The sequence below is a fragment of the Choloepus didactylus genome, chromosome 1 (assembly GCF_015220235.1).
Source record: "Choloepus didactylus isolate mChoDid1 chromosome 1, mChoDid1.pri, whole genome shotgun sequence".
Taxonomy (NCBI): domain Eukaryota; kingdom Metazoa; phylum Chordata; class Mammalia; order Pilosa; family Megalonychidae; genus Choloepus; species Choloepus didactylus.
In genome coordinates this window covers 195,766,517-195,789,366 of record NC_051307.1, presented here as the reverse complement: position 1 = coordinate 195,789,366, position 22,850 = coordinate 195,766,517, and the positions used below count along the sequence as shown (strand labels likewise).

The following is a 22,850-nucleotide window of genomic DNA, read 5'->3' as shown; positions in this document are numbered from 1 at the left end:
GAGATCCCTTGAGATTATCTTTTATTTCACTTTATAAGGGAAGATAGAGGATGCTCAGTGGTTAGAAGAAAATCCAGCCTCGGAGATTTACAGCTTATGGTTTTAGAAAAATGACAAGTTCTTAGTTAGCAGCTATGAAAACAAAGATCTCATGATTGTGTCCATTGATTTTAGAGTGGCTTTATAGCTTCAGTCACAGCCCTTCCACTACAGTTTTACTTTTCCCTATCACAACCTTTCCTCATTTCCCACAACAGCTATTCCAAACCTTTCTTGTTTTTAAATAACCTACCTCTCCCCCAGCTCGTCACTCTCACCAGGAATTAACTTCCTCAGCATCTTTCCTGTTCACCTCTAAATATACCATAAGGCCCTTCTCCCCATCTTAAAAGAGTCTAGGTATATGCCGCCAAAAGTAAATATGATAGAATTACGCACTGACGTAAGTGAGAGATCGTGGGCTGCAGTTCACCTCTTCTGGGGCTTGTTCCTGTAAATGTGTTCAGCATGGGAGGGGGTCCCTCGGCAGGGTCTCTTACCCTCCTTCACCATGCTCCCACCCCAGCGTAGGGCCCGGGTGGTCCTCTAAGGAAAGCACAGTTGGGAGCTCCTGGCCCACGGCATTCATATGATGAGACTGCTTCTCTAACAACTTGCCACTTGTACCGTGGACCTCACTGCTCTGTGCCCAGAGAAAACACTTTGAAGCAGGGCATGACCGCGAGGAGTTAGTGCCTCACCCCCAACAGGCACAGGCTTCACTTCACAGTGAAGTCCCCACACGCTTTGTGGGTGGTTTCTGAATTCAAGAAAACCTTTTCTTCCTCAGGAGTAGCTTACAGGTCACATTCTTGTCAGATTACAGGCATGAGTCTCTGATCATCTGTGATTTCACGGCCAGATAAGGCAGCACATCCCAAAACGAAAAGTGAGTGAGTGGCTGAGGTAGTAACCATGGGAAATAAGGGACAATGACACTAACAGACACAGGCAAAAAATAAGCCAATGTCCTCTGCCTGGCTCTGTTTATCCATGATTTACATGTGAGAAAGATGCTTTTGTTTATTTTATTAAAGCTGATTTTTAGGCAGAGTTGGGAATTGGATGTTAGACAGACAGTAATTTAATATAGAAGATTTTGTGCAGACTCCACTCTTGGGCTAAATAGAATTGGAAATGTCAGTCTAGAACTAGGACGTTGTTAAAACATTTTTCTGAGATTTTGCAGATACTGTCAAATGAATAAGTTAATATATGGACTGTATTTTGTGAACCTTAAAAAAATCTAATTTGTGTTGTTCGAGCAGCAGTAAGAAAGCTAAACAACCATAATGTGTAAATAAATTATCTTGGAAATAGTATTTCTTTTGAGCATATTGCACTCCATTATTTTATTGGCATTAACTCTTTTTGCATTAACTGTTTCTTATGTCACTTAAAGCTATAGTCTTTAAAAATGAAATCATTGAAGTGATCATACATTTTGAATGTTCCTTATAAAAATTTCTCTAATTGGGAACGTTAATCAAACTATACTATTCTTGCCTAATAACAATTTTAATTAAACTATGAAATGGGATAAGTATTAAGTAGCTAATTTTTGACCCTTTCAGAACTGTATGATTATAGTAAATTGTGTCCTTCCATTTAAAAAGATATTCTTTTTTCTACTCTATGAATAGCCTATGGAATATAAACTCTGGCAGACTTAGTAAAAGGCCTGTTAGGGAACTTTTTTGTAAATCTGGTGGATTATAGTTAAGTGTCAATTGAATCAAATACATTTTCAGACTTTACACATTTACTCCCTTGTACACAGTAGCATGTTCAGTTAGATTCCAAGGATTGGGAGAAGGTGCCTAATCAGACCATGACAGATAGGGTCTTCATGATTTTTTAACTGAAATTTTTAATAGAGATAATAGTAGATTCACATGCAGTTGTAAGAAATAATACCCAGAGATCCTGTGTATCCCTTACCCAGTTTCCCCCAATGTTAACATTTTGTAGAACTATAAGGCAATATCACAACTAGGGTTGTGGTGTTGATACAGTCCACTGATCTTATTCAGACATCCTCAGTTTTACTTGTATTCATTTGTAAGTACACGTATATATTCAGTTTTATACAATTTCGGCACACGTGTAGGCTCATGTATCTATCATCACAGTCAAAATACAGAATAGTTGCATGACTGTAGGATCTTTCTTGTTGGCCTTTTTAGGATCACATTCACCTCTCTCCCTCACACCCCACTCACCTTGTGCATCTGTTCCTAACCTCTGGCAACCACAATTTCTTGTCCATTTCTAAAATTTTGACTTTTCAAATATGTTAGCTAGGAAAACACTGTTAAGAGAATGAAAAGACAAGCAATATTTGCAGAACTCCTATCTGTTAAAGAACTTGTATCCAAAGTATACAAAGAACTCTTAAAACTCAACAGTATTCCTCTCCTAGGGATCTATCCCAAAGAATTGAAAACAGGGACTCAGATACTTGTTCACCAATGTGCATAGTAGCATTATTCACAATAGACAAAAGGTGGAAACAATCCAGGTGTCCATGAATGGATGAATGGATAAACAAAATGTGGTATATCTGTACAATGGAACACTGTTCAACCATAAAAAGGAATGAAGTTCTGATACATGCTGCAACATTGGTGAACCTTGAAAACATTATGGTAAGTGAAATAAGCAAGACACAGAGGAGAAATGCTGTATGCTCTTGGCTCTTCATTGATACTTGTGTAGCCACACTAATTCCAAATGCAGATTCTACCTTCAACATGCCCTTATTGATTTCAGTGGTTATCTGGTGGATGATCAGTAGGAAGATGCTACTTCTACCTTTATACCATCAAGGCTCAAACCAGATACTCTTCAGTTCTGAGTTGATGCTTTGAAATTTTCTGGTGACGTTTGGAATCTGATCTATCATATGTGCCATCTGAAGGCTACTGAAGCATCAGCTGAGCCACATTCTTCAAACAAGACTTGTTCTTTCAATAGATCAAGCAATGTGTGGTCTACTCTAGAAGGTGCTAAAGACACTTGTCAGACACCTAAAGGATAAAAATGAGGGGGAGATGAAAACATTCCCGGATAATCAAAAGCTGAGGGACTTCATCACCAGTAGATCAGTCCTAAGCAGGCTGAAAGGAAGGGACACTAAACAATTGACAGAAACCACATGAAGAAATAAAGATTTCCAGTAAAGATCACATGGTAGATATAAAGAACAATACTGCTGCATTGTTGATTTATAACTCCACTATTTACTTCCTACGGGATCTAAAATACATAAACTGTAATGACAAATCGGTGGTTTTGGACTCAATGTAAAATATGTAATTTTTGACAAGAACTACATAAAGGTGGGGGAATGGAGTATAGGAACACAGTTTACGTGTCCTATTGAAGTTAAGTTGGTGTCAAAGAAAAAGAAGATTGTTATAGATTTAAGATGTTAAATTTAAGCCCCATGGTAAACACAAAGAAAGTATCAGAGAATATGACCAAAGAGATGAAAAGTAGAGTAGAGGTTCCAGGAAGTGGGGGAAGGGGCAATGGGGAGTTAAGAAATGAGAGTAGGGTTTTTGTTTGGGGTGAAGGGAAACTTCTAGAAATGGACGGTCGGAAGGTGATAGCATTGCAACATTCTAAATGTGATTAATCCCACTAATGGAATGCTAGGGAGGGGTGGAATAGGAAGATTTAGTTTATATATATCTTTCCACAATTGAAAAAAAAAAAAAAAGACAGTCTAAATAGATGACAATTAAATGCCAAGGATGATCCTGGATTGGATCTGCGGTCAGAGGAGAGGAGGCTCAAAGGGACATAGATGGGACACAAGAGAAAAAAAAAAAAAAGGAAATAAAGACACTTGTAATTGCAGTGAGACCCATACCTGTAGAAAGTCTTACCCTCCCTAAAGCTGGCCCAATGCTGGTGGATGAAAGGAAGCTCTAGGAGAGACATGGAGGCTGAGGTGTTAGTCAGATTTCTTTATCATGGACACCAAGTGCTTCATCTCAAGGTGAGAAGGAGGAGCCAGACACTGCATCTTTATTGGCTTTTGGAGTTGGAACCATAATTATTGATGCTTTCTCTACAGCATTACCATATATAAGATGGAAAAAATCTATTTGAAATTGTTTTACAACCAACCTAATAAACTGATGAACATACTCAGTTGTAGTTCTGTATTTCACTCCTTCGTTTAAGATATCTTGAAAGCTAGAATGAAACATAACCATAACAATTCACAAGAGTTCTGAAATGTGGGACAATCCATCTGTGCTTATACTATAGTTTCAACAATTCCCATTTTAGCTAAAAAGATAAGTTCTTTTCCCCTGGTGTTTCAACTCCGCCTCACCCCCACCCCTCAGTTCTTGCATCCTGTTATTATTTTTTTTTTTTTGGTGGATATCCCCATGTCTGAGTTCTCTCCCAACTGCCCTTCCCAGTTGGCTCTCATCTGCTGCCTCTTGAACTCGAGTGCTGTGTAAAGGTCAGTTGGCAAACAAAACAAAATAAAATAAAAAACCTCCCCGCACAGTTCCCTCTATTATTAACATCTTGCATTAGCATGGCACATTTGTTAGAATTGGTGAACCAATACTGATACATTATTATAAACTAAAGTCCATAGTTTATGTTAAAGATCACTCTGTGTTGTGTGGGTCTGTGGGGTTTTGACAATGTGTAATGTCATGCATTCACCATTAGAGTTGCATACAGAATAGTTTTGACTGCCCTAAAAACCCCCTGTGCTAAACCTGTTCATTCCATTCTCCCTCTTTCCCTTCCCTCAAACCTCAAGCAACCACTGATTTTATTCCCTCTGTACTTTTGCCTTTTCCAGAATGTCATATAGTTGGGATCATGTAGAATGTAGCCTTTCCCAACTGGCTTCTTTTCATTTAGCTACATTCTACTGCTGAGCAGTATTTCATCATATGTATGTACCATAGTTTGTTTAACTATTTTAACCATTTACCTATTGAAGGACATCTAGGTTGATTCCAGTGTTTGGCCATTACAAATAAAGCTAAAGTGAACATTCATATACAAGTTTTTGTGTGAACATAAGTTTTCATATCTCTGGGACAAATGCCTAAATAATTTCTGGGTTATTTACTAATTGCACATTTCATTTTAAAAGAAACTGCCAAACTGTTTTCCTGAGTGGCTTTACCATTTTATAGTCCCACCAGCAATAGATGAGTGATCCATTTCTCTACATCCTCACTGGAATTTGGTGTTGCCACTAATTTTTATTTTAGCCATTCTCACAAATATATATTTATAGTGATATATCATTGTAGTTCTAATTTGCATTTCCTTGATAGCTAATGATGTTGAATATTGTTTCATGTGCTTATTTGCCATCGTATATCCTCTTCAGTGAAATGTCTGTTCGTGTTTTTTGCCTGTTATCTAATTGGATTATTTTATTTTTACTGTTGAGTTTTAAGAGTCCTTTATGTATCCTATATAGTAATCCTTTGTCCTTTGTGATTTACAGATATTTTTTCCCAGTCTGTAGCTTCACATAGGCTTTCACAGACCAAAGATTTTTAATTTTGATGAGTTCTTCTTCATGACTTGATCTTTTTTGAAAAATATGGAGAAGTACCTTCAATACAATTAAAGCATTATTTCACTCTCTCTTTTTTTTTTTTTTTTTTCTCTTTCTCATTACCCTCACTTTCACCTTCTCTATAGGAACATAAACTTTTTCTTGGTTGTGAACAATATTGTAAGTTATTCAAAATACAATTTCCAATGTTCTTAAATAATAACTTTTCAGTTTTCTCTTGCCCTTTACAAATATCTAGAACGTCTCCTCTTGGTTTGACCACATTATTTGCAAGCTTTTATTGGCAATTGTTTATACTCTTCAACATTTCACATGCTAACTCTGGAATCTGCCCTTTCTTTTCAAAACCAGACCCATATGCAGATGGCATTTCATTTTTGTCGCAGTTACTAGTGAAAGAATGGCTCCCTGGAGCTCATAAAGCAGAATCCCTAAGTTTATATATTCATTTTCTCCTTATGCAGATGTTTTCCCCATCCATCAGGATTTAGAGACATGCCGCTCCTGAGTGTCCCTGGTCGTCAGTCCCCACCAGTGTCTCTCCTGCACTCCTGGCCACCATGTTTTGGTGTTTCCTTTCTTTTGCCCCTTTGTGAAGGGGTCGGCCTTAGTTGTGAGGACATCTAGGCAGTGCTGGCTGGTGGGGAGTGCAGCTTCCAAGGGCAGCAGTGGCAGGGTTCGTGGGAGGGGAACCTCACACTTGACCTTCCTGCAGGAGTTGCTCGGTTAAGGAAGCAGCTCTGGGCCAGGAGTGTGTCCCATTTCCCTACGAGCCTTGGACCTGTGGTAGGTCCCTGAGCCACGCTGAACCTCTGGTAGTTTCTTCCCTTCTGTAAAGGAGAGATGGGAGGCGTGTAATTCCCACCCTGCTTCCCTCAGAGGGCATTCCAGAAAAATGCTCACATCTTTTTTCCCCTTGTTATCGGGAGAGAGAAGAAGTTACTCAGCAACTTTCCCTGCTGCTAGGGTACAAGTAACTTTGGGTTACTTTTGTGTACAAGTAACGATACCAAGTCTACCAACAAAAAGAAAAGTATCGGAACACTTTCTTTCCTTATGGAACTGAAGTGACCTCCAGAATCTTCCCACAAATAGGAAGTATAACTCATTTAGTTCATTCAACAGGGATTTATAAAACATTTAATTGGTGCCAGACAATTTTCTTGGCAGTGAACAACAACAAAAAAGTAGTAATACCTTTGCCCTCTTGGAGTGTACATTCTAGGGGAGAAGATAGATAATAAATAAGAAAAGTAGATAAAATATATAGTATGTTAATGAGTGATAAGTGCTAACAGGAAAAATAAAGTGAGGAGGGAAGATGGTAATAATCATGGTGGGTGTGGGAGTCTGAGAAAGCTTCACAGAGAAGGTGACATCTAAGTCAAAACCTAAAGTAAGGGATGGAGCACACCTTGCAGATACCTGGAGGAAGAGCAGGCAGTGGGGGTCCCGGGCCTCGTGTATTCAAGAACAGCAAAGAGGTACATTGGGCTAGATTGGAGTGTACAAGAGAAAGAGTAGGAGATGAATGTGGAAATATAATGGTGGGAGAAGGGAGGTAGGTTGTATAGGGCTTTACAAATCCTGGTCAAGACTTTGGCTTAACCCTGGGTGTCATGAGAGCTGCTGGTGGGTTCTGAGCAGATCTGTGGGAGCTTTGACTCAGGAGTTAGTGGAGTCACTCTGGTTGCTTGTTGAGAATAGACTGTAGGGGATATGTGTAGGGGCAGAGAGACCAGTTTAGAGGCCATGGCAGTGATCCAGGACAGAGATGATAGTGTCCTGGGTCAGGGGAGCAACTATAGAGGTAACAGAAGTGGTCAGATTCTGGATATATTTTCTGGATATATTTTCAAGGCAAAATCAGATGGATTTGTCAGTAGGTTAGAAGTGGGATGTAACAAAAGAGAGACATCACGGATGACTCCCAGGTTTAACCTGAGCCACTTAGAGAATGGAATTGTCATTTCTGAGATAAGGATAACATTGTAAATAATTTATGGTAAATAAATATCTTTTTTTAATTGAGGATTAACACACATTTAGTAAAGTACATTACAGTTTAAATTACACTTTTGCAGGAACACTATCTTAATTGTATTTTATTCATCATAAAAAAATTTTTTGAAAAATGTTTTTCCATTTTTTTCTTTAATTATTTATGTTTAAACCCTTTAACCTTTTTAGCATTCTGAAAAGAAAGGCATATCTATCTATGCTGCAAATGGAAACATAAATTCACTTATTTTGCAAGTGTCTTTTATTCTTATTATGCATATTCATAATATCCTGGTCCTGTGCAGGGAATAAAAAGGTATAACCTCCTCCCTCAGGGGCCATATTATTTAGTTGAACTTAATGATGTAAAAAGTGCAGAATAATAAACGGGTGAAAACAAACCAGCTGGCAGTGACTTTGTGAGTGCATCACCCCCTCCTTTGGAATATGTCACAAAATTACAGTGTTTTGGTTCTATGATCTGAAGGATAACTTACTGAAAAGTGAAGGTGAAGAAAATGTGTTGCCTCATTCCTGATGACTAAGAAAGCCAATTGAGGTTTTGAAGCATCCCTTAAATTTTAAAAGGCTTTGATGTGGTATGATTTTAGATTTCACTGGTACCTGAGTAAACCCGTGGAGATGATGACGTCTTGTGAAAAACACATGCTCTTCAGTCAATTCACTAGTGAAATGATGTCAAGGGAACCTAGTCTGTAGGCAGTCCTTGTGTTAAGCAGGAAAAATGTTCAAACAATGAAAACAGTTTTAATTTGAATCTCATTTTCCTATAAAAATTAAAGTGATGTGAGAGTACTTTGATTCTGACCAGGGACCCAATGCACAACATTTTATAGAAATTACCATAACCATTGGATTTAACTATTTTTATTTTAAACTATAACCTTGCATGCCTCTGTAGTATAAAATTTATATAGTATTAAAAAGCCTTATAACCAATCACAGAATTTTATTTCTGCTAAACATTATCTTCTACTGAAACTAAGAATTTCTTTTGTTTTCATGTATTCTAATTTATTCTTACTAAAGCAATTGGAGAAACTGTCCTTGCACTAATGAAAGAGGTTTTGTTTCTGTTGTTGTTTTTTTTTCTTTTTGAGAAACTGATTCAAGGATAATTTTGTTATTTTTCATCCTGATATTTTGTTGAAAACATTTTTCCCCTCTGAACTGCATGAACTAACCTGATTTTTCAATAAAACAGTACCTCCCTTAGCAATGAAAGTATATATATATATATATATATATATATATATATATGCAAACACAGCTACAGCTCTATTCAATTATGTGATCAATCATATTGCCCATCTGTTTCATAATTGCTATTTACATTTCTTAGTGAAGATATTTCATGCTTTTTCATTGTTTCTTCTGTCCTTGGCTTTTTTGTTTGTATTGAGTTTTTCACCTGTAGATTCTCAACACTCTTACATCGTTGTATAACAAAGCTCAAAGCTTCAGTGGCAGGTATACTCAGGTTCTCTACACTCTATATATTAAAAAAAAAATGCATGTGAATGTTATTAACAGCACTGAATTATTTATGTGAATGTGGTTAAAAGGAGAAATTTTAGGTTGTATATATATTACTAGAATAAAAATTTAAAAAAAAACTATAGGACTATACAACACAGTGAACCCTATTATAAATAATGGACTATAGTTAATAGTACAGTTATCAAAATGTTCTTTCATGAATTGTAGCAAATGTCTCACACCAATGCAATGTGTTAAAAATAGGGTGGTATATGGGAACTCTGTATTTTATGCATGATTTTTCTGTAAATCTACTAATTTCACACACACACAAAATCCTATTTCAGCCATGAGTCCTCTGCTTTGCCATAAAATAGCCCCATCAGAGTGCACTTTTTAATAGGATGCATGACAGTGGGTCCTGACACTTTTCTTTACATGCCAAGGTTGAAAAATTCAAACAAATCTTTCCTGTCATAGTAGCCACAGCAGCCTGTAAACTTAGGCCAGATTTGGCATAAAATCTGTTTGGAACTAATCCTTTTAATTTCTTCAGAGATGATTTCGTAGCCATAGGAGAAAATACAGTCTTTTTATGTCTTGCCTGCAGCTCCCCCAACCTCTCTGCATCGCGTGGTTTAGCTCTGTCTCTCCCCATCTCTATGTTCTTTGCTGCTGAAGCTTCCAGTCCATCTGGAAGAGGGTAGATAAACTTGCTTTGTGCCTTTGGAGCCATCACGTTTGGTCCCTGGGCCTACATTCTTCTCCTCTTCTCCTGGGATGAATATTTGTAGTGGTCTATTGTAAGATTTGTAAGACTTGAATTTCCCAAGAGGAAAAGAACTAGATAATTTAAAAAAAATAATTAGAAACTTTCTTTAAATATTTAAAGGGTATTAAAGGTGTTCTAAACCACTAGAGGGAGCCCATATTGCTCTTATTATTGAATCATATAGTGCTTATTAACAGCTTGATTTTATTGGATATAGAAAAGGATACCTGCAACTAAGGATTTACTTGCGCATGATTCTAGTCGTCTCCTTTGATTTGCTCATAGGGTGAAACTGGAATATCACCAGATCAAGACCATGGTCTGTACAGGTGTTCTTGTATGCCCTTGTCACATACAAGTGAATTTGAGTGAGACGGTTCCTTGCCTGAGGTTCTTGGCGTTCCTCCTTCCCTTCCGTTAACAGTCACTGTCCTCTTTTACCTCTCCGTTTTCACCAACCTCTGGACAGATCTAGTTCCATTCGGCAGAATATTTGTCATGTGTACATGTTATACTGGGCTCTGTGGCAATTAGGAAGGGGAATTATACAACTGGCTTTCTTGTCGGGGTGAAAATCTTAGTCTTCATTGTGTTAGCCTCTCGGCCTCTCCTCCCTGTGCTTGCCTCCACGTCTCCCCTGAGAGCTTTGTCCGAGCCAGTTTTCAGATCCTCTTTACCCCTTTGTTCCCTGATGGCGTTTCCCTTTGTCGCTGCTTTCCTGCCACTGCCGTAAACACCTGGTGACTTGTGCCCACGCTGTGTGCAGGTCTTCAGCCAGGATGCTGGAGAGGAAGCAGCATTTCTCCACATGTAAGTTTGATGTAGTAAATCATGGTTGACTGATGGAATGCAAAGACACATCTGTCACTTGAAGAGAAAATGAATTACCTAGTGTACCAGTTTGTATATATTATGTCCCCCCGAAAAAGCCATGTTCTTTGATGTAACCTTGTGGAGCAGACGTTTTAGTGCTGATTAGATTGGAATCCTTTGAGTGTTTCCATGGAGATGTGACCCACCCAACTGTGGGTGATGACTCTGATTGGATAATTTTCCATGGAGGTGTTACCCTGCCCATTCAGGGTGGGTCTAAATTAAATCACTGGAGCCATATAAATGAGCTGACAAACAGAAGGAACTCAGTGCAGCTGAGAGTGACATTTTGAAGAGGAGCTACAGCCAAGAGGGACACTTTGAAGAATGCACAGAGCTGAGAGAGGAGCTGCAGATGAGAGACAGTTTGAAGATGGCGGTTGAAAGCAGACTCTTGCTCCAGAGAAGCTAAGAGAGGACAAATGCCCCAAGAGCAACTGAGAGACATTTTTGAGGAACTGCAGCCTAGAGAGAAACGTGCTGGGAGAAAGCCATTTTGAAACCAGAACTTTGGATCAGACACCAGCCACGTGCCTTCCCAGTTAACAGAGGTTTTCTGGACACCATTGGCCATCCTCCAGTGAAGGTACCCGATTGTTGATGTGTTAACTCGGGCGCTTTATGGCCTTAAGACTGTAACTGTGTAACCAAATAAACCTCCTTTATAAAAGCCGATCCATTTCTGCTGGTGTTTTGCATTGCGGCAGCATTAGCAAACTGGAACGCCTAGGTTTTCTATATTTCCTTAACTGGAGTTGTTGTTTTTTATTGTCAGGACATCTTTATGTATAGAAAGGATTACTCAAAGTTACTTGTGTTTTCATATTCAAGTTATTAAAGCTGTAAATGTAAAAACAGAATTTTTCTTAAGCTCACCTTATAAAGCCTTTTGTTTTATTTGTAAATCTAGTAAATTTACATAAAATAACCATTTTTATTAATATTTTGATTAATGTTCAGTTAAACTTATAAATAAACACATTAGGATTCCCTAAACTATTTCTTTATTTGCAGACTTCATGTGTCTGTCCCGAACGCTTGACAAAGCATCTTTGCAATCTAACAAGCAAAATCTTGTGAGCATTGAGCAACTCAAGTCTAATATATCTAACTCAAAAAAGTAGTACATTAGATTCTCTTAAGCACAAAATAGCCCAATAATTTTTTAAAAAAATATATTGTTGCACCTTTATGATAGGACTTACCCTAAGTTATTTCTATTCTTCCTCCCAGGGTTCCTCACCCACCCAAAGGCAGCAGAACTACTGTTTCAGACCCATATAGAAGCTGTAGTTACAGTTTTGGCGAGGCCGGACCAGGTCACAGGACAAGGAATGCTTCCAGTATACCTAGCAAAGCCACAGTTTACTGAGCTGAGCCCATATTATAGAAATGACCTTACCGTAGTAAGACTTCTGCTCACCCCTTTTTAAAATGTTTGGAATTTTATTACATCTCCTACCTCAGATTGCATTTAGTTGCTTTACTGAGAGATTTGAGTGGATTCAATTCTGCACACGCTACCCTCCCCAAACCTCTTACAGATCTTTTACAGGATGCTGCATTTCCTTATTTATTTCTGTACTACCATTCTAGATTGACCTATAGGAATCAGATCTGGAGGCTTATCCAGTCTTCCTAGACCTTCATAGATTATGCCAACCTATTTCAGAACACATATATTGATAAAGCTAAGATATTTATTGGGATAATTTCTGTAATAAGGAAAGTTATTTTTTTGATTGTATATATATGCACGTACATATTAACTAATGCATCTATTCAGGCTTTGAAAGGCAAATCTGTCTTCTGGTTAATTACATTCAATGATGGTTTTAGTATCACTATCTACAGAGTTATAATTTAGGACAGAAGTTTAAGAGATTATACCAACACATCTCATTGATTCTAAGGGCACATTTTATCACATTTTAATACCTCTAAAATGGAATGCATTTTACAGTGGCTGTCATTCAGGCAGCTGGCAGGCACCATTGTCTACACAAGGGAAAATGTGAATCTTATTCCTGGTGGCATGACTGGGCAACTGCAGCTCCTTGTTTCAGTCAACAAATTGTTAAGGACCCTTTGAGAATGACATATGACTCCTGCCTGGTACTGAAAACCTTTCATTGAGATCAGGAAAGCAGTAGAATTGAAATTTGCAAATGGGTGTCCAGTGCTTAGAAGGAAACCCTGAAACCATGGTGAAACACTCTTTAAGAACTGCTGCGTCACCTACACTGCTGAGGCCACATGAGATGATTCTCTTTTGAGAAACTTGAGCATTGCCGACTCTGAGATAAAACTTGATTCAGAAGCCTTGGACTCTGAAAAAAAAAACTTCACAATATATTAACAAGTATATCTTGCTTATATTTTCTTTTATATGTGATATTAAAAAAATAGATGATAGAAACAAATCTGTCTAAAGAAGTTTGAAAGAGTCCCTTCAAAAATGAATTCTAGGTGATAAAGAATACATTGTGTAAATATTGGCAATATTTTTTCCTCCTTGGTGATATATAAAAAGTGGTGCATCTTACAGTGTATGAGCAGATTTGAGGAAATAAGATAATAGTGGAAAGTGCAGTTTTGCCTCCATTTTCTCACCTGGTTTTATGCATGAGTCTCACCTTCCTCCGTTTGGTGGCCCTCCCATCTGCCTACTGAAGTCCTATACTTCTGTTGAGCCCCGACCGAAGATGAACTTCCTCTGCTTGGCCTTCCCTGCTTAATGCCTCCCTGTCATGAGCATTTCTTTATTTTCCATGTCCCCGTGTGGAAGCACATAATTTAAACCACACTTGAATATATATTGCTCTGGAAAAATTTTGCTTCTGCTTCATGACTTAATTCCTCAACTATAATAGATCATAAGCCTTTGTTGTAAGGTCAGTGTCTTCCATGTTCCTGTTATTTTATCCATAATTTTTAAGATTGCTGTGTACTCAGTAAATACTTCAGTTTAGTTCTGCTTTAAATTTTACTAGAATTTGTCTGCATCAGTTGGAAATATGAAGACATCCTATGAGAAAAACAAGGGCAAACGTTTCAACTGTTCCCTCTCCAGTGGTTTTTCTAGGGGAGCTCTTTGATTCAGTCAGTGGAGAAAGCTAAAGTCAATCCCCCGTTTATGCTTGTGGTATGTTTTTCGCTTCTTCCTCAGAACTCACCACCACCCCCACGTGGAACTTACCTCCATTGCCCCAAGCACCACATTCTCAAGACTGTTGCATTGCAAAGCCATTTGATGATGAAGGAACTAATAGCTTCTATACTATTGGAAGGATTAAATTGTTTCATAGCTCTTGAGTACCTGAAATGTTACATCATCTTACTTTACTAAATCTTACTCCCTTCTGAACCCCTTAATGAGAAAGAGTCTCATTTATGTTTTGACTACTCTTTGCCTTCCTCCTGCCTGGGGATGTGCAAGAATAAGAGAGAGGATTTTATTTACTGAAGAATGAAGTACATTAAGGAAATCGCAGGTGTGGTACTCTGCATAGTCCAGGTTGCACGGTCCACAGGAAGGAAGTAGCTAGCTTCCTATGTGCTAAGCTTTGAACCTGGGATCTTTGTCACAGGTTTTGAAAGCCACAGACTTTGGTGTTCATCCCTCCAGATCTCCATGTCGGATGCTGTCACTTCCTAGGACATGCAGAGGCAGGTCTCTCCCGTTAACACAGTGATTGGCAAAACACGTTTGCTTTCCTGTCACCCCTCTCCTCCCAGTCTGGATTACATCTGACCCGACTCACAGTTCCCTTAATCAGTGGGATTTTGCTGATACAGAGTAGGGGGGTTTGGGGAGGAAGGGGGTAAGGAACCATGTGAGCGGCCTGTCTGCTATGTACCACCCAACTCCTGTGGAAACATTAGTAATCCCTGAGGCTGGAGAGCCCAGAGTCAGATAACAGCTCCAACTGTCTCCCTTCTCTTCCTGCCCCAAGGCAAGAAAACAGCCCAATCAGTCATCAGTGCCTTATCCTGCTTCACATACATATTTTACAGTGCAGAGCAAGGATTCAGTACTTCACGCCTTTTTAAAAATACATGAGCCGAGAATTTTATGCTACTTAAAGCCTTTTAAAGTAATTACTAGATCGTTAATGACTTGATTCACAACCCAGAATTCATTCTAATAGGGATAGGACATGTGAGTCATTCCATTTAAGAAGTAGGGGGATTATGCAACAAAATTAGAAATTAAGTATCAACATTAAGATACATACCATGAATTTCTTTTTAGGATTCTTTAAATTCATGCTAAGCTTAGCTCAATTTGTGTTTTTTTTTCCTTTGAATATATCATAACAAAAGCAATATCAAAAATATATTTGGGGTGAATTCAGTTTTCTAGCAGTGAACTTGCTGCAGTAAGTCCCCTTCCCCCCAAACAACAAGCATGTAAAGGTTGTTTGGGAGGACAGAGGGGATCTGGGAGGAGGGGGGGGCTCCTCTTCTTCTTCACCCAGGGGATTTGGGCTCCTGGAGGATCTCTGTCTTGGGGATGGCTTCAGGGTAGAGTCTTTACTAGCCCAGACTCCACCCTGCTGAGGAAAAGCAAGCCAGAAAGGGAAGCCCTTCTTTTCTTAGATTCAAATTTTCTGTGTTGGTTTAGAAACAGAGCAGCAGGAGTGTGTGCCGTTCTCATTTTGCCAAAGGATGGAACTTTGAAGACGAGTCCTCCAAAGAAAGAATAGGTGGAAAATAAGGAGAAAGGGTTATGTGGCTAGGGGCTGCTTTTCTTTATTTTGTAAACTATTAATTAAACTTTTCTACCTTTTGTTTAATTATGAGACTATTACTTGCTTATTACAACAAGCCAAGGCCTATAGAGGTTTCCTTTTGGCCACGTACAGACATATGTAGAAAGGTAAGTTTGGATTTTCCTCCTTTGGAGATGGGGGAGTGGGGATTATATTCACATATTTACTATGCAATAGATTTGTTTTCCCCACTTAATTTGAAATCTCAAAAATATTTTGAAGTGTGATAGGGTTAGGAAAGAAAAAAAAAGTGCCCACATACCCCTTACCCTGTCTGCCTGAGAGAATTCTGCGATTGCTGACCTATGCCCATCTCTCACCTCCATAATTTGAAGCAGGGTTGTTCTTATATTTAAGGATGCCAGAAATGAAGACAGTCAGAGCAGAGGGAATTCCAGAGCTTGGCAGGGAGCACAGGGTGAGCAAGAGAGGTTAACTCAATGTCCATCTTCAAAAGCAGGGAGAGGAAATGGGGAAGACACCAAAAAACAGGGCAGAATTTGCATTTTGAATTGGGCTTGGTTTTATTGGGAGCTGGTGGAGGTAAAAGAAAAGCTTCAGAGAAGTGGGGTATGAGGAAAACTGAGCAGAAAGAAAATTGGATCTGAGAAGTACCATGCAAAAAAATGTGAATAAAGACTAGAATTGCACTTAAATTGCTTTCTGGTTCCTGATCTGTGTTTCTGAAATTTGATACCTCTCAGAGATGGACCTTTAGGGAACCATATTTATCATGCTTGCAGTGGGGCCGCATACTGTCAAAATTGTGTGTGTGTATATGTGTGTGTGTGTGTGTGTGTGTGTATATATATATATATATATATATATATATACACACACACACATATTTATATGTACATATCTCACTCCTTGTAATAGCTATGAAATATCCCATAGAGTCCAAATTTTCTCCTTTTGATACACATTCAGATTGTTTACAGATTTTTTGAGTTACCACTAATGGTAACTTTTATATATATATCCTTTTTCAATAGGGTACATTCCTAAATGTGGGATTACTGGATCAGTAGGCACAGTTTTTATTTTTAATCCGTACAGCCAGATCATTTTCACTCAGGTACCAGTGAAATCTAAAATCGTACCACATCAAAGCCTTTTAAAATTTAAGGGATGCTTCAAAACCTCAAGTAAGATTTTTATGCATAGATTTTTAGGTAGTTGTTGATTTATTTTATATAAGGGAATCTTTTTGATCAGGACCACTAGCATCCAAGAGAGAATGAATGACATTTTCTTAAGTAGCCTCAGTTTAAGTAACCTCAATTTAAGTAACCTCAAGATACTAACTGACCTGTACTGCTTTAGAATATTACTTAGTACCTTTAGTAATAAGAAAGGGAACAAAATACTAACTCATTTATTTTGTGGGAATCACTATATATTCTGCTCCTTGTCTTATCTTTTCTCTGTGTTTTGTGATATGTAGATCATTTCATATTATCATAGGGAGAAAGACTTTTTCTATGCCCTTTATTTTGTCACCTGGAAAGAGACACTTTGTGTCGCAAAAAGCTCCTCTAACTCAAAGACAAGAAAAGAAAAGAAAAATAATTTTCTCTGGTGTGCACTTATACCACTGGCTGATTGAACCACAACATGCTTTGAGCGCCTGAAATGAAAATTATTGAAGAGTTCATGTTATCAAACTGTGAAATCTCCAGAGTCTTATTTTGAAAGTCTGATGCATCCTCTTTTTTTTTTTTTTTTTTAATCATCATTTTATTGAGATATATTCACATACCACGCAGTCATACAAAACAAATTGTACTTTCGATTGTTTACAGTACCATTACATAGTTGTACATTCATCACCTAAATCAACCCCTGACACCTTCATTAGCACACACACAAAAATAACAAGAATAATAATTAGAGTGAAAAAGAGCAATTGAAGTAAAAAAGAACACTGGGTACCTTTGTCTGTTTGTTTGCTTCCCCTACTTTTCTACACATCCATCCATAAACTAGACAAAGTGGAGTTTGGTCCTTATGGCATTCCCAATCCCACTGTCACCCCTCATAAGCTACATTTTTATACAACTGTCTTCGAGATTCATGGGTTCTGGGTTGTAGTTTAATAGTTTCAGGTATCCACCACCAGCTACCCCAATTCTTTAGAACCTAAAAAGGGTTGTCTAAAGTGTGCGTAAGAGTGCCCACCAGAGTGATCTCTCGGCTCGTTTTGGAATCTCTCTGCCACTGAAGCTTATTTCATTTCCTTTCACATCCCCCTTTTGGTCAAGAAGATGTTCTCCATCCCACGATGCCGGGTCTACATTCCTCCCCGGGAGTCATATTCCACGTTGCCAGGGAGATTCACTTCCCTGGGTGTCTGATCCCACGTAGGGGGGAGGGCAGTGATTTCACCTTTCAAGTTGGCTTAGCCAGAGAGAGAGGGCCACATCTGAGCAACAAAGAGGCATTCAGGAGGAGACTCTTAGGCGCAAATACAGGGAGGCCTAGCCTCTCCTTTGCAGCAACCGTCTTCCCAAGGGTAAAACTTATGGTAGAGGGCTCAACCCATCAAACCACCAGTCCCCTATGTCTGTGGTCATGTTAGCAACCATGGAGGTGGGGTAGGCGAATACCCCTGCATTCTCCACAGGCTCCTCAAGGGGGCACTACATCTTTTTTTTTTTTTTCCTTGTTTGTCTTTTTTCTTTTTTTTCTTTTTTATAACTTTCCCTTCTTTTTTAAATCAACTGTATGAAAAAAAAAGTTAAAAAGAAAACAAACATACAATAAAAGAACATTTCAAAGAGACCATAACAAGGGAGTAAGAAAAAGACAACTAACCTAAGATAACTGCTTAACTTCCAACATGTTCCTACTTTACCCCAAGAAAGTTACATAATATAGCAACATTTCAGTGAACTTGTTCCTACTACATCCATCAGAAATTAACAGACCATAGTCATTTCTGGGCATCCCCAGAACGTTAAATAGCTTATCTGTTCTTCTTGGATTATTGTTCCCCCTTCCTTAATTGCTCTCTACTGCTAGTTCCCCTACATTCTACATTATAAACCATTTGTTTTACATTTTTCAAAGTTCACATTAGTGGTAGCATATAATATTTCTCTTTTGTGCCTGGCTTATTTCGCTCAGCATTATGTCTTCAAGGTTCATCCATGTTGTCATATGTTTCACCAGATCGTTCCTTCTTACTGCCGCGTAGTATTCCATCGTGTGTATATACCACATTTTATTTATCCACTCATCTGTTGAAGGACATTTGGGTTGTTTCCATCTCTTGGCAATTGTGAATAATGCTGCTATGAACATTGGCGTGCAGATATCTGTTCGTGTCACTGCTTTCCGATCTTCCGGGTATATACCGAGAAGTGCAATCGCTGGATCGAGTGGTAGCTCTATATCTAGTTTTCTAAGGAACTGCCAGACTGACTTCCAGAGTGGCTGAACCATTATACAGTCCCACCAACAATGAATAAGAGTTCCAATTTCTCCACATCCCCTCCAGCATTTGTAGTTTCCTGTTTGTTTAATGGCAGCCATTCTAACCGGTGTTAGATGGTATCTCATTGTGGTCTTAATTTGCATCTCTCTAATAGCTAGTGAAGCTGAACATTTTTTCATGTGTTTCTTGGCCATTTGTATTTCCTCTTCAGAGAACTGTCTTTTCATATCTTTTGCCCATTTTATAATTGGGCTGTCTGTACTATTGTCATTGAGTTGTAGGATTTCTTTGTATATGCAAGATATCAGTCTTTTGTCAGATACATGGTTTCCAAAAATTTTTTCCCATTGAGTTGGCTGCCTCTTTACCTTTTTGAGAAATTCCTTTGAGGTGCAGAAACTTCTAAGCTTGAGGAGTTCCCATTTATCTATTTTCTCTTTTGTTGCTTGTGCTTTGGGTGTAAAGTGTAGTAAGTGGCCTCCTAATACAAGGTCTTGAAGATGTTTTCCTACATTATCTTCTAGGAGTTTTATGGTACTTTCTTTTATATTGAGATCTTTGGTCCATTTTGAGTTAATTTTTGTGTAGGGGGTGAGGTAGGGGTCCTCTTTCATTCTTTTGGATATGGATATCCAACTCTCCCAGCCCCATTTGTTGAAAAGACCATTATGGCTCAGTTCGGTGACTTTGGGGGCCTTATCAAAGATCAGTCGGCCATAGATCTGAGGGTCTATCTCTGAATTCTCAATTCGATTCCATTGATCTATATGTCTATCTTTGTGCCAGTACCATGCTGTTTTGGCAACTGTGGCTTTATAATAAGCTTCAAAGTCAGGGAGTGTAAGTCCTCCCACTTCGTTTTTCTTTTTTAGAGTGTCTTTAGCAATTCGAGGCATCTTCCCTTTCCAAATAAATTTGATAACTAGCTTTTCCAAGTCTGCAAAGTAGGTTGTTGGAATTTTGATTGGGATTGCATTGAATCTGTAGATGAGTTTGGGTAGAATTGACATCTTAATGACATTTAGCCTTCCTGTCCATGAACATGGAATATTTTTCCATCTTTTAAGGTCCCCTTCTATTTCTTTTAGTAGAGTTATGTAGTTTTCTTTGTATAGGTCTTTTACATCTTTGGTTAAGTTTATTCCTAGGTACTTGATTTTTTTAGTTGCTATTGAAAATGGTATCTTTTTCTTGAGTGTCTCTTCAGTTTGTTCATTTTTAGCATATAGAAACATTACTGACTTATGTGCATTAATCTTGTATCCCGCTACTTTGCTAAATTTGTTTATTAGCTCTAGTAGGTGTATCGTTGATTTCTCAGGGTTTTCTAGATATAAGATCATATCATCTGCAAACAATGACAGTTTTACTTCTTCTTTTCCAATTTGGATGCCTTTTATTTCTTTGTCTTGCCGGATTGCCCTGGCTAGCACTTCCAGCACAATGTTGAATAACAGTGGTGACAGCGGGCATCCTTGTCTTGTTCCTGATCTTAGAGGGAAGGCTTTCAGTCTCTCACCATTGAGTACTATGCTGGCTGTGGGTTTTTCATATATGCTCTTTATCATGTTGAGGAAGTTTCCTTCAATTCCTACCTTTTGAAGTGTTTTTATCAAAAAGGGATGTTGGATTTTGTCAAATGCTTTTTCAGCATATATTGAGATGATCAATTGATTTTTCCCTTTCGAGTTTTTAATGTGTTGTAATACATTGATTGTTTTTCTTATGTTGAACCATCCTTGCATGCCTGGAATGAACCCCACTTGGTCATGGTGTATGATTTTTTTAATGTGTCTTTGGATTCGATTTGCAAGTATTTTGTTGAGGATTTTTGCATCTATATTCATTAGGGAGATTGGCCGGTAGTTTTCCTTTTTTGTAGCATCTTTGCCTGGTTTTGGTATTAGATTGATGTTAGCTTCATAAAATGAGTTAGGTAGTGTTCCATTTTTTTCAATGTTTTGAAAGAGTTTGGGTAAGATTGGTGTCAGTTCTTTCTGGAAAGTTTGGTAGAATTCCCCTGTGAAGCCATCTGGCCCTGGGCATTTATTTGTGGGAAGATTTTTGATGACTGATTGGATCTCTTTGCTTGTGATGGGTTGGTTGAGGTCTTCTATTTCTTCTCTGGTCAGTCTAGGTTGTTTATATGTTTCCAGGAAATTGTCCATTTCTTCTACATTATCCAGTTTGTTGCCATACAGTTGTTCATAATATCCTCTTATAATTTTTTTAATTTCTTCAGGATCTGCAGTTATGTCACCTTTTTCATTCATTATTTTGTTTCTATGGGTCTTCTCTCTTTTTGATTTTGTCAGTCTAGCTAGGGGCTTGTCAATCTTGTTGATCTTCTCAAAGAACCAACTTTTGGTGATATTTATCCTCTCTATTGTTTTTTTGTTTTCTATGTCATTTATTTCTGCTTTAATCCTTGTTATTTCTTTTCTTCTACTTGGTTTAGGATTGGTTTGCTGTTCATTTTCTAGCTTCTTCAGTTGATCCATTAGTTCTTTGATTTTGGCTCTTTCTTCCTTTTTAATATATGCGTTTAGTGCTATAAATTTCCCCCTTAGCACTGCTTTTGCTGCATCCCATAGGTTTTGGTATGTTGTGTTCTCATTTTCATTCGTCTCTATATATTTAGCAATTTCTCTTGCTATTTCTTCTTTAACCCACTGATTGTTTAGGAGTGTGTTGTTTAACCTCCAGGTATTTGTGAATTTTCTAAGTCTCTGATGGTTATTGACTTCTAATTGTATTCCATTGTGGTCAGAGAATGTGCTTTGAATAATTTCAATCTTTTTAAATTTATTGAGGCTTATTTTATGTCCCAGCATATGATCTATTCTGGAGAAAGTTCCGTGAGCACTAGAAAAGTATGTGTATCCTGGTGATTTGGGATGTAATGTCCTGTAGATGTCTGTTAAATCTAATTCATTTATCAGATTGTTTAGGTTTTCAATCTCCTTATTGGTCTTCTGTCTGGTTGATCTATCTATAGGAGAGAGTGATGTGTTGAAGTCTCCCACAATTATTGTGGAAACATCAATTGCTTCCTTTAGTTTTGCCAATGTTTCTCTCATGTATTTTGTGGCACCTTGATTGGGTGCATAGACATTTACGATTGTTATTTCTTCTTGCTGAATTGCCCCTTTTATTAGTATGTAGTGGCCTTCTTTGTCTCTCAAAACATCCCTGCATTTGAAGTCTATTTTATCTGAGATTAATATTGCTACACCTGCTTTCTTTTGGCTGTAGCTTGCATGAAATATTTTTTTCCATCCTTTCACTTTCAGTTTCTTTGTGTCCCTGTGTCTAAGATGAGTCTCTTGTATGCAACATATTGATGGTTCATTTTTTTTGATCCATTCTGCGAATCTATATCTTTTAATTGGGGAGTTTAATCCATTTACATTCAACGTTAAAACCGTGAAGGCATTTCTTGAATCGGCCATCTTATCCTTTGGATTATGTTTGCCATATTTTTCCCTCTCTCTATTAATATCCTTTATTGTACCCATACCGAATCTCTTTAGTACTGAACCTTTCTCCAAGTCTCTCTGTCCTGTCTTTGTTTCTCTGTCTGTAGGGCTCCCTTTAGTACCTCCAGTAGGGCAGGTCTCTTGTTAGCAAATTCTCTCAGCATTTCTTTGTCTGTGAAAAATTTAAGCTCTCCCTCAAATTTGAAGGAGAGCTTTGCTGGATAAAGTATTCTTGGCTGGAAATTCCTCTCACTCAGAATTTTAAATATATCGTGCCACTGCCTTCTCGCCTCCATGGTGGCTGCTGAGTAGTCACTACTTAGTCTTATGCTGTTTCCTTTGTATGTGGTGAATTGCTTTTCTCTTGCTGTTTTCAGAACTTGCTCCTTCTCTTCTA

The 22,850-nt window shown here is 38.1% G+C and overlaps 1 protein-coding gene across 4 annotated transcripts in view; it reads left to right on the top strand.

Moving 5' to 3' along the window:
* The window catches only part of ANO10 (anoctamin 10), a 230,655-nt gene that overhangs the window by 105,066 nt on the left and 102,739 nt on the right, over positions 1-22,850 (top strand). The window contains exon 12 of one of the 4 annotated variants that reach the window (XM_037848483.1): positions 11,994-13,410. The exons of the other annotated variants lie outside the window; for them this stretch is intronic. Within the exon in view, the coding sequence (XP_037704411.1) occupies positions 11,994-12,044 (51 nt within the window). The 3' untranslated portion in view covers positions 12,045-13,410. Of the gene's footprint in view, positions 1-11,993; positions 13,411-22,850 lie in introns of those variants that run through there. 4 annotated transcript variants of the gene reach the window in all.